This window comes from Dipodomys spectabilis, unplaced genomic scaffold (assembly GCF_019054845.1).
Source record: "Dipodomys spectabilis isolate Male_0828 unplaced genomic scaffold, ASM1905484v1 ptg000147l, whole genome shotgun sequence".
NCBI classification, from domain to species: domain Eukaryota; kingdom Metazoa; phylum Chordata; class Mammalia; order Rodentia; family Heteromyidae; genus Dipodomys; species Dipodomys spectabilis.
In genome coordinates this window covers 7281014-7293438 of record NW_024870824.1, presented here as the reverse complement: position 1 = coordinate 7293438, position 12425 = coordinate 7281014, and the positions used below count along the sequence as shown (strand labels likewise).

At 43.5% G+C, this 12425-nt stretch overlaps 1 protein-coding gene across 1 annotated transcript in view; it reads left to right on the top strand.

Moving 5' to 3' along the window:
- The window catches only part of Pfdn1 (prefoldin subunit 1), a 70333-nt gene extending 58193 nt beyond the window's left edge, over positions 1–12140 (top strand). Inside the window, exon 4 of the mRNA XM_042692060.1 lies at positions 11743–12140. Coding sequence (XP_042547994.1) covers positions 11743–11826 — 84 coding nt within the window. The 3' untranslated portion in view covers positions 11827–12140. The remainder of the gene's footprint in view (positions 1–11742) is intronic.
- The last annotated feature ends 285 nt before the right edge of the window (positions 12141–12425 follow it).

The window sequence follows — 12425 nt, the reverse complement described above, 5'->3', positions numbered from 1 at the left end:
CCACTTCCATTTTTCTGGCGGTTAATTGGAGATAAGAGTCTCACAAACTTTCCTGCCCAGGCTGGCTTAGAATCATGATCCTCAGACCTCAGCCTCCTGAGTAGGTAGGATTGCAGGTGTGATCTACCGGTACCAGGCTTGTTGCCTACTCTTAATACTTTTCCAACATTGTTTTTCAATGCGAGACTTCTCAACTTTGTTTATATCACAGCAGTCAGAAGATTGTATGTACTCTATTCACCGGAGTATCTGGTGAAGGGTGGTCAGCCGCAGCAGCTGCCTGGGGGGCTTCGGCTGCCTTGGTCTAGGGATCTGTATCTCGAATGCATCTGTTGTCTGTTCATGACATGACTGCATTCTGTGGGGAGCTGCATTCTGATTCTTGTTCTACACTTCAGCTGGATTAAGAATGTTTTCAATGGAGATTTGGCTTTTGTCACTTCTTAAAATGAAAACTTTGTGGATATCTGTTGTCTTCAAAATAAATATCAACACTTTTGAATTCGGTATAGAATTAAAGTCTAATGTTAAAAATAAGTGTACTTCAACAATATAATTTTAGAATAAAGTTTTATTTTCTGGATAAAATATAGTTAATTATATCAAATTTAAATGTTACCTTATAATAGTAAATTCCTTAAGAATATTTAAACTTCTTTGAGTACTTCCTACTCCCTCCAAGACATCAAAACATTGTAATCTTGTATTAACTAATCTTCTATGTGAGTTTTGCCTTATTAAACATTGTGCCTTATTTTATTAAGTTTTGTTGAAACCAGGTCTTCATTTGTGAAAATAACGGTATTTTATGCTTAATGAATATCTTAAAAAATCTAAAATCCTTTTAATGTTTGTATTTGCCTATTATATCATTGCTTATCTGTTTATTGAACTTTCAATACATGAATCCATTAAAAATGGCTTAAAAACTGGCATAATTTGACTCAGTTTCCCTAGTCTCATCTCTGTGTATTTTCCTTCTCTTGCTTCCTCCCTGTCTCCCTTTCTTCCTTCCCCCTCTCCCTTCTTCAAGTTTACTCAGTTCCAAACACACTGTGCTCTGTGTGACCTTTGTACATGCCGCTCCATTCACTGCCCAGGAAATATCCCCTCCCCCCACTTGAAACTGCCACATAGTTAATCCTTGCTTGTCCTTTAGACCTACATTCAAAAGTGCCTGATCCTTGATTGTATCAGGTGTTTGCTCTATTAGACTGGGCTTTCCCTGAGAGCCCTTATTCCAATAGTAATTTGGTGTCTATGCCCTAGGGCAGTGAAGAGGTGTGTGACCCAGTTACTGCTCTAATCTCAGTGCTCTTAGGGTCTGACATGAACTGTTGTGTTAGTAAATCTTGACTAAATGAATATGTGCCAGTTCTTGGTGCTAGGGATGAAGATGAATTAGATCAGACAAGTTCTCTTATCTTTGGGGAACTTGTGCTGAGATGTAGACAGTATAGAAATAAGCAAGAAACTATCATGTAGAAAGGTGATAAATATTAATATTTATTATAGATTATACTTTATGTTAGTATATATAATGCATTTATATATATATATATATATATATATATATATATATATATATATATATATTCCCCCCTGGTCCTGGGGCACGAGCTCAGGGCATGGGTGCTGTCCCTGAGCTTCTTTGTGCTCAAGGCTAGCGCTCTACCACTTTGAGTCACAACAATTCTGGCTCTCTGGTGATTAATTGGAGATAAGAATCTCATGAACTTTCCTACCCGGGCTGTCTTTGAACCATGATCCTCAGATCTTGGCTTTCTGAGTAGCTAGGATTACAGGCATGAGTCACTAGCACCTGGCAGAGGGTGATATTTTAGAGTTTGTAGGGACGGACTACCTTCAATTGAGTAGCCAAGAAGACCTCTTTGTTAAGGACAAAATTTCTGCCACACTCTGAGTAAAAAGAAACAGCCTCTTAAAAGTATCTGGAGGAAGAATGCTACAGGTGGAAGGTACAATAGTCACTGTTTTAAGATGGGTGAAAATTTGGTGGATTGTAAGCAAAAGCATGAGAGATCATGAAGGTATAGTGAGCCTTACTGTCCAGGTTTGGATTTTATTCTAAGTGTGATGGGAAGCTGGAAGAGGATTTTGAGCAGACTTAAGTCAGGAGGGAGGTTTTTGTTTTTGTTTTTGTATTTGTATTTGTTTTTATAAAATATTTTATATATTATATATATTTAATATATCCTTCCTTTCTCTTTTTCTTTCTTTCCCCTCCCTTTCCCCTCTCCTTTCCCATTCTCTTTCCTCACCGCTTTCTCCCACTTCACCAGTAGAAGGTTTTTGAGCAGATATTTATTCTGTTAAGGTATCCATTATAAACCTTCAGGCTTGGGCTAGGATGGTACAGTGTAGTTAGAATAATATAGATTAGAATTGTATTTGGAAGTTAGTAATATTTGCTGATAGAGGTTGAGTTTGAGGAAAATAAAAGAATTGGACATAGCTTCTGTATTTTTTGCTTTGTTTTCATGGTTTTTCAGTTGAGTGCCATTCACTGAGATGATTATAAATCAGTGGTCTTTGTTGTAAACACATTAACTGAGTTTAACATCCAAGAATATATGTTTTGTAAAGAAGGGGATATGAAAATCAAGAATTAAGGGAAGTCAGGGTTGGCGATATAATTTGAAGGTCTGAGGCAATTGAGCGCATCTAAGAGGTGGCATTGAAGGGGTGGAGAGCAAGCATCGCAATGATATCAAAGGAAGAAAGGGTGTGTGCCATGAAAGCTAAGAGAGGAAAGTATTTTGAGAATTTTGCTGAGTGCTGTTGATTGAGTTACATGATTATAGAGAAGTGCCCACGCTTTGGGCAGTGGACAGATCCCTAGGCCTGGATCACAATCAGTTCATTAGAGCAGATGGATGAGTGCTGGAGAGCAAGTAGAATTAAGAGGCAGCTATTAAAACAGTCAAAGAAATTTTTCTGAGAAGGGGGCTATGAGGTCACAGAAGGATTTATCTATTTATTGTTGGTGTTACTAGGGTTAGAATCCAGGGCTTCACACTTGCTAGACAGATACTTTACTGCTGGGCAAGGCCTCCAGTCCCTTTCTGCACTGGTTGTTGTTGTTGTTGTTATTATTATTACAGTTATTATTGTGGGTCTTGAACTCAGGGCCTGGGCATTGTCCCTGAGCTCTTCTGCTCAAGGCTAGCACACTACCACTTTGAGCCATTTCTGGTTTTCTGGTGGTTACTTGGAGATATGAGTCTTACAGACTTTACTGCCTTAGGCTGGCTTTGAACTGTGTTCCTCAGATCTCAGTCTTCGGAGTAGCTAGGATCACAGGTGTGAGCCACCGGCTCCCGGCTGCAATGGTTATTTTTGAAATATGGTCTTGCTTTCTGCCCAGACATTCACCTAGACCACAACAATCTAGTTTAGGCATCCTATTTAGCTGGGATGACAATACACACCATTTTGCCCAGCCATAGTTGAGAAGTAGTCTTGAGAACTTTTCTATTCAAGGTGGCTTTGGATCATGATCCTCCTCATATCAGCCTCCGAAGTAGTTAGCTACCAACACATAGCTAAGAAAGTCAATCCCTCTCCCCCTCCCCGCCCCTGTAATATTTGCCTACCCAAGAAGGATCTTTCAGAAAAAAATAAAGGTTAAGAAGAAAGAGGAAGGATAACAGTGGGAATAAAGTGCTTGGGGATGCAATCAGTGCTTTACTGGAAGGATTCTGTTTTGATTCCTATGAAAACCCAGGGGCATTCTCTATTACAACAGCAGAAGGAGGCCATATACATGAGCATAATAGGTCCAATAGTAAATTTGAAGAAGAGTGACCATCAGATTGCTTTTATTTTCCCTTTGAGCTGAGAAGAAGAGAGGTAGAAGAGGTTTGAGGAGACAAAGTACAAAATTATTTTGGAGAACAGATAAGTTAATAGAATTTCTGTACAATACAGAGTGTCATTTGAGATTCATGGCTCTGCATTTGAAGAAAGAATAGTCAGCAGGGTTATTTTCCCCTAGTCCCATTCAGCTGTAAAGGCATGGAATGTGAAGGCAGTTTGGTCTAACCTGGGTTGACATTTTGCCAAGTAGATGCAGCAGAGTGAGGAGGCCAAGGAAAAAGAGTGGGAAATGGATATGAATGAGGGATAAGCTGGGTAAGGGGAGAATTTATGGAAGTGTAGTACACGGTAAGTGTGAGGAAGCTGAAAAAATGCTAGCGGAGAAGTATCACAAGTGAGCTGGAAGAACATGAGGTGGTGGGGTGAAATTAAAATTTCTGCGGTGTTGACAGGATCTAGAGCATTTCCATGGGCAGGATGGCTGATGTGGGGAGTGGCAGGTACAGTAATAATTATGAGGGGAGAGAAGGTTCTGGAAGAACTCAACTTGCAAGGTGTGGCAGTGGTGTGGATGAAGATGATGCCAGCAACAAATAAGGGTTCATCCATACACAAGCTGTTGTTGGAAAGGGAATTGGGTGAGAAAGCATAATGTCATGAATTTCAGAAGCCAGTTATTGAAGGAAAAAGCAGGAGAAATGATTTGGCAGTGAGGTGAATGAATGGAAAGATGGATGAATGGAAACTTAGGCTTTTATTAGACAGTTTTCATTGAAAGTTAAAATCTCTACTGTATTGCATTAAAGCTACATCTTTTTTTTTTTAAAGAAGACAGGTTGGCAAATTGGATAGGCCTGGCAGGCCGTACCCAGGGAGGTCGCAGCCGGGCCTGTGAGTCACACCGTACCACTGCCTCCCACATCGTCTATGGCTGCTTTTGTTGTAGTTGTAACAGGCCTAAAATATTTCTTATCGGGCCCTTTATAGAAAGAGTTTATTGATTCTGATTTATGCAGTGATTCATACAATTCATGGAACCTCAGAATCATCTGGGGGGGCTACAAAGCATAGATTGGGCTCTCCTTCAGCATTTCTGATTTCGCGAGTCAGGCTTGGTTCCCAAGAATGTACATTTCTCATAAATTCCTGGGTAAGGTTTCTGGGATAGAAAGAATACTTGAAGAGCTGTTGCTTTTAAGGTAGTGATTGAGTTCCTTTTCCCTTTGATCTTTGCTAAACCGAATGTCTCAGACCAGCCTACTTGAGCACCTATCACTTGGCATGATTTACTAGCTTGCCTTCATTGTTTTAGGCCTGTGCCCTAAATGATAATGATTGTTTGGACTGTGCCTGGTGGTCAGTGCCATTTCCATTGGACTAGTTGTCCCTCCTGGCTCTGCACTTAGCTATGAAATTCTGTCTTGTCCTTTCCCTGATGTCTGATAGCCTGAAGCTTAAATGCAGCTGATAGAGTAGGAAGGCTCATGGACTATGGAGGGACTAGCCACTAAGGTGCGGAAGAAATAAGATTTCCTCCCAGTGTATCTCTGCTATAAGGTGCTTGAGCAGTGTGGAGGTTTGTCCTGGCAGATTGAGTTGGGGTGGGGACCAGCAGGTGATTAGGAGAGATTTACACCCTTTATGGTAGCAGTGTCAGTCCTCTAGCAGGTAAGTCAGGCCAACGAGAAAAACAAGGTCTGTGCTTACCCATACCAAGTCATTTGTGCCTATGCTTGCTCTATCTTTGTAGTCTCCCAGCTCAGCAGTCATTTTAGAGGCCAGTGGGTCTTTGATGGGAGAGATGTTTCTAGTGCGTTCACAAGTGGCTAGCCAGCTTCTACTCCCAGCCCAGGTTTTGCCTCCTTTTCCTGCTCAGCCTCCCTCACGCATTCAGTCATGGGAGCTACTTGTCTTCCCTGAGCTCGGCCCAACTCCTGCTGGCCCCAGCTCCCCTCCACCTCTCCCCTTTCTTCTCGGCTTGTGCTTGTCCTCCCCGCTGCCATCCATATTTTGCTGTCTGCCAAGACAGGCTTCCTTAGCCTTCAGTGAATTCTTGGCTTCTTGTTAAATTTCCCTATGGTAGGTGGCAGGCACTCTCTTCTGCAGAGTGAGAGGAGGTAAAAATCAGTGAGCCGGGCGCCGGTGGCTCACACCTGTAATCCTAGCTACTCAGGAGGCTGAGATCTGAGGATCACGGTTCAGAGCCAGCCCAGGCCGAAAACTCTGTGAGACTCTGATCTCCAATAAACCGCTAGAAAACCGGAAGTGGCACTGTGGCTCAAGCGGTAGAGCACTCGCCTTGAGCTGAAGAGCCCAAGGGTTCAAGCCCCACGACCAACAACAACAAAAAATCAGTGAGAGTCTTGGGCTTTTAATTTGAATACAACTGGCAAGACAATGAGAAGGTAGCCCTGGCTTTCAGTTTTCTCATTAGTAATAGAGTTGTCAGGGGTCTACAGAAGCTTGAAGATAGATTGAACACAAGGGAGAAATTGGGTAGGTCAGAGCAGAAGGTTTCTGAAGACAAAGATCTCACGAACATTAGGGACAGAAGGGAACTTAGGATGGGTCTTATGTGTTACTTCCAAAGCCTGAATTGGAGACGGGCCAACTAGAAGGGCTTGTCAGTCTACCATGTCTCCTCTTTCCCCTGAACTCCGTTTTACTTCTTCTATTCGTTTGTTTTGCCTTGATGAGAGTTCATTTGAAGAAAGGGGTCTGTGGCTAAAGAAGAGCAGGGAGGCCTGGTGAGGAGATACACTGGTGTTGTGCAGATCTTCACTTTGCAATTGGAAAGAATCAGAGGAAAAACGTTTCTAATAGCTAGGTATGGTGGTTCATGCTTATAATACCAGCACTTAGGCTGAGGCAGAGGGATTAGGAGTGCTAGGACAATCTGAGGTACTACTTATCAGACTTAGAACAACAAAACCCTCTTTTCTATACCCCCAAAACATAACAAACTCATTATATAGAGAGAGCTGGGGACAAAGTTTCTAAGAAAAGGCAAAGTCTGTAGATAGTGTCATAAGATGAATTACCTCAGAAGTCTAATTGAGAAATGGTCATGTTGGGACACTTCTAGAGACTTGAGCCTCTTCCCTTTAGTGAGAATGAAGGGGGCCCCTTACTCTGCCGATGAGCAGTAACTCTAGCCATGTCACTTCCCTAGCCATGCTACCCCACAGGAAGCCTCAGAATTTCTCAGAATAAGAATGTTGCTGCAACCAGAGCTTTGTGGTTTGATGCCACTAGAGAGACTCCTAGGGACAGAAGGAAGGGCCTCAGCAAGATGCAAAGAAGCTGCCTTGCGGGAGGGCAGTGCAGGCAGCCCGGGACTGCAGTGGGAGGCGTGGCTTCCTCATGCCCTGTGTTCACTGGACAGTGCTTGTCTCATGCAGCTCACTGAGACCCTGAGGGTGACATCTGAGGGAGCAGTTCCTTAAGTATTTCAGAGCTGGGGCATGGGAAATGAAGGCGATTTGTTTTGTAGTTGTGAAAGTTGACCCAGGAAAGCCCAAGGGCCAGATCCTTAGGGCCGTTCTCTTGTAGGAATGAGGCTTTGATGTCCCCATCAGCTGAACAAAGTTTCAGTTTTGAATCTGTGTATAGCTAAGGGCAAGATACTGGAAGTCTGTGTCCAAACCAGAAAACCTCTGTGGAAGATGGTTGCTTTCTGCCTTTGCTGCTTCTGGTGCATGTTCATTTATTCAAGTTGGAGGAACACTAAAAAGGAGCAGTGTGACTACAAGTAAATCCATTCAGACTCAGTCCTATAACAAGTGATGCAGTTATATGCCAGTCATTCTTCTAGACACTAGGCCGCTATCATGAGGCAGAACAGAGTCCTGTTTGTAGACCTTTTTAGGGAAGCCAGGCGCATAGTGACTGTTTTAGAGTGATAAGTGCTGCCGAGAGAAATTTTGTTGAGAATTGGACATAGTAAAAAGGTCTTTCAGGTAAGGTGACCCTTGAGAAAGGTCTGAAAGAGTGGCACTTAGGAGGTCATAAGGGTAGAGCCCTGGGGCTGGGAAGGTGGCTCAGTGGTAGAGCGCTTGCCTTGCATGCCTGAGGCCCTGGGTTCGATTCCTTAGCACCACATAAAGAAAAAAGCCAGAAGTGGCGCTGTGGCTCAAGTGGTAGAGCGTTAGCCTTAAGCTGAAGAGCTGAGGACAGCGCCCAGGCCCAGAGTTCAGGCCCCACGACCAGACCCCCCCCCCCCCCCAAAAAAAAAAAAAAAAAAAAGGTAGAGTCCTTTGGGTAAGATTAGTGCCCTTTTAGGAGGGAAGCTCATTTGCCCTTCCACCATGAAAAGGGGCCATTTGTGGACAACCGGTCTTGACCAGGAACAGAACCTACTTGATCTTGGACTTTCTAGACCCGGAACTGTGTGACCCAGAACTGTTAAGCTGCTCAGTCGATGGTATTTTGTTTCAGTAGCCCATAGGCAAAAAGGCTTTGCTTTTAACTGGATGAGCTGGGAAGCCATCTAAGGGCTTTAGGTTTAAAAGCTGACACTGACATTGTATGTAGAAGGAACCTAAGGGTCAAGAGCAGAAGAAAGTGGACTTCCTAGGGGGCTCTTCATTAAGGTCAAATTCGGTATACATTTTGGACAAGGTTAATGGGATTTTTGCTTGGCTGGATGTTGCTATTAAAGATGATTTAAGGATAATGTAAAATGTTTTTATTTAGAACATTACCAGAATGGAATCGTCAATTATAGAAATGTGAGAAGACTGTAGTCCTTAGAATTTCTGTCTTGAGCAGTTTTAGGAATGAGCTGTGGAGATCCAAGGAGGAAAATGGTTAACGTAATCACTGGCTCCTTAATTTTCTTACTTTCTGAAAGCCTCATCTGTGTTTCAACCAGTTCTGCATTGATTTAAAATTTTTTTTTATAATTTCATTGAGATTAAATGATTACATAAACTTCACAAATTTCACAGTATTGTAGGATAGTGATATTTAGTTAAAGTTACAAACACATTTTAACCTTCATAAAGCAAGTTGTCATTTCTACATTGATTTTTTTGGGATAAGTATAATGCCAACATATGAACTTTTAGGGACACTTAATCTAGGCTAGGGCTCTGAAACTCATTGTGGTGAGAGCTAAGTCAGGATAGGTTCCTTTGGGTCTGGACGACCCTTGGGAGAGATTGTGTGTGGGGACACACACAATCCTTTGTTGATTTCCTAAGTGTATAACAAGTTACCACAGGCCAATGATTTAAAACACAGCATTGTCAGGCTGGGAATGTGGCTGAGTGATAGAGTGCTTGCCTCGCATGCATGAAGCCCTGGGTTTGATTCCTCAGTACCACATAAACAGAAAAAGCTGGAAGTGGTGCTGTGACTCAAGTGGTAGAGTGCTCGCTTTGAGCAAAAGAAGCTCAGGGACAGTGCCCAGGCCCTGAGTTCAAGCCCCAGGACTGGCCAAAACAAAACAGAAAACACACAGCAATGTCTTCTGTCATGGTTCTGGAAGTTAGACGACTCCAGAATCAAGGTGATACGTGGCTATGCTGTCTGAAATTCCTTGGGAGGAATCCTTTCTTAACCTCTTCCAGAGAAATTGCTTCAGTTTCTGCTCCTTTCCACACATGGCATTTTCCTTCTCTGTATCTGTCTCCACATGGCCTTCTTATAAGGACATGAAACACTGGTCTCAGAGTCTACGCTAATTCAAGATGACCTCACTTTAACAGGGTTAACACCTACGAAGACCCTCTTTCCCAGTAAGATCATGTTAACTTGAAGCAAGGATTTGCGTTTGTGTGGTTTTTTTGGGGGGTGGGGGTGAGAGACAGTTTACCTCACAGAACATGCTTTGGTTTCAGTTTGAGGATCTTCTGGGCTTAGATGTGTTTGTGGATGAGACACCATTGACATAGTTAGAAAATGGGTCTCACTATGCTGGGAGTTGCCTCTGTCTCTTGGAATTAATTTTCTAAAAAGAATTTCCCATTAAGTTCATTTATATTGTTATTTTAGAAACTTAAAGACCTTAGGAATATACAAGTAGTACGATTCATGAAAGTAAAAGAAGGAAGAATGTTACAGTATGGAATAAAGTATTTTTATAACTGAGAATGACAACCTGAATTTGTCCAGAGGCCTGGGGTAGTCGGGCAGAGAAGTCTGTGCTGATGTTCAAGTTTATAGTTTTGCCAGCTGTGACATTAGCAGAGCTTGAATGCAACAGACCCCAGAGTCCCTGAGCACTGGCAAAGGCAGGGAAAACCTTTTTTTCGCCAGTCCTGAGCTGGGCCCAGAGTTGCCCAGGAGTACGTGGCGCTTCCTGTGTGACTGCTGTTCCCTCTGTACAACACCCAGGTGTGCATTCTTCAATGATGTGTCAGGATTTATTGGTATGTGCCTCTTTTTAAGTCCCAAGTAAACTCGAGGGTTGTTTATCAAAGGAAGTTCAAGTTCTTGCTTTGCTATTACAATGATAGGACTGTATCAGTGTAGCAGTATAATTAAACAAAATTCCTTAGCAACAGTATACATTTGTGATCTCAATTGTTACCACAGTCACAGTGAGTTGTATAGAGATCCTGTTGTGTTGTAAGGGTGTGGGAAAGTTGGCAGGTGGAAGATGAGTAGACTGGGCATTTTAGCAGAAAGGAAATTCAAAGTTATAATGGACAAGAGTCAGAGGTTCATATAAGAACTGGTAAGATTTGTGTCTTAACTACAGAAGCATTTGGCTTCTGTAGGGAAAAGCCTCAGAATGTATCATTTAATAGATACCTTGCCAGAGAGTGGGATAAGGTAAAAGCAGGGACATGGAGATGAGGATCAGGAAGATTTGATGCAAGTGAACGCTGTGAGGAATTGTTCATCTCCATCTGTCCTCTAAAGTGACCGCCTAAGGCCTGTCAGGCTATGATGCCACCTGAAGCACAGTAATGTGTGATGCTCTCTTCCTTAGCCTTTCTCTGGCTTCTCTGGGTCATGTGGGCACTTAGAGGGCAAAGAAGGGTTCTGGTGGCACCTGGGCTGGGCTCTGCATACTGGCTTCAGTGGACTCCCAGTCACATGCACCCTGAGAGGGGATGGTTGTATTTCCTCAGGATGTGTGGGTTATTCCGCTGCAAGCCAGCCTTCATTTCATGTCTGCTAAGTAGGAATACAGACATAACTACATCCTCAGGGCAGGGACCCGTGGTAATGCCACCATACATCTGGGGTGAGCACAGGGCAAGTAATATACACAAATCATTTCCTTTTGACTCATCTCTTCTTATCCTAGTCCAGATGTGGCTTCTGAAAGTAGTTAAATATCTTTGTGTAAATTGAGATTTTTTAATTTAGGACCCAGATGGGTCAGGAAGTAAACTTCCAAAAGGTCTGCTTTACTCAGTGTGTCACTGTCCTGGGTTTCTGGAGGCAGCAGTTTCATTAGGAAAGCAGATCCTTCCCCTTCCCTCCCCCGACTCATCTGCTGCAGTGAGATGTGTGTCCAATGCTGAGTGTTCAGGGCAGTCACTGGCTGGACAGAGCAGTGTACCCCCTACAGCACCAGGAGGTACAGGCACCTGGCCCCGGCCATGGAAAATCTTGAGAAGAGACAGTCCATAATAGAGCAGGAGCTGTCCTGGAATTTCCTGTCCTTTGTCTGTCTGGCCTAACTTGTACATAGACAGACGCCTGTTTTTTAGAGCCAACAGCCTTCTGGGGAAAGAGTGCTGCTGCCTTCCATGGGAGCAGCTCCGAGTCCTGCCCAGGCTATCTCCTCCCTTGCTTGCTGTGGCAGATGGGGGAGCACTGTGGGCATGCATGTGCCTAGAAGTCTTGATCAGCGATTATGATCATAGTGTTTGGCCATAAAGGCTGCATCTGCCAGCCCACCTGTTCTTCCTGGTCCTAACCCTTCTTGTTCTCATATTGCAGCAGAAAAAGTCCTACCTGGAGCGCAGTGTTAAAGAAGCTGAGGACAACATCCGGGAGATGCTGATGGCACGAAGGGCACAATAGGAGATCTGAGAGAAGCTCTTCCCTCCTGATTCCTCTCATCCTGGCAAGAACTGAGGGACTTGTGCCAGGGTAACATCCTCCCTCAGGCTAGATGGACCTTTTAATCTGAATGGCTTCAAACCCCCCCTGTCCCTATATTGGGATCTCTTTTGGGTCCCCCCTCTGTATATGTTCCCTGCCTCTGCCTAGGAAATCCTTGGAGCCTGGGTTGAGCCAGGAACTCCCAGGAGAAGGAAGACAGGGTCCAGGGCAGATAAGGAAACTTTGAGCCTGCTGCTAGGTAAACTGTCAGACCAATAAAAGGCTATGTCCCATTCTAAGTTTGTTTTTCTTGAGCCAGTAAGAATAAAGCAAGAGGCAGCATCATCTCCTAGTTCTGAATCCCTTTCTTGTCCCTTTCTGGGAGCCCATGTGGTACAAAGAGGAGAAAGACTGCTTAGGTTCAAGGCTGAAGTGAAAAGTGGCAATGGCTGGTGGCCTCAAGATTCCCTTCTTCCTCCCAAACTTGCCAAAAGTTAGTTCAGTAGCAAGCAGCACTCTTTAGCACCACACACTCAAAAATCATGGCCTTTTTTCCTCTAAAGAGAAAGGGCTGATAG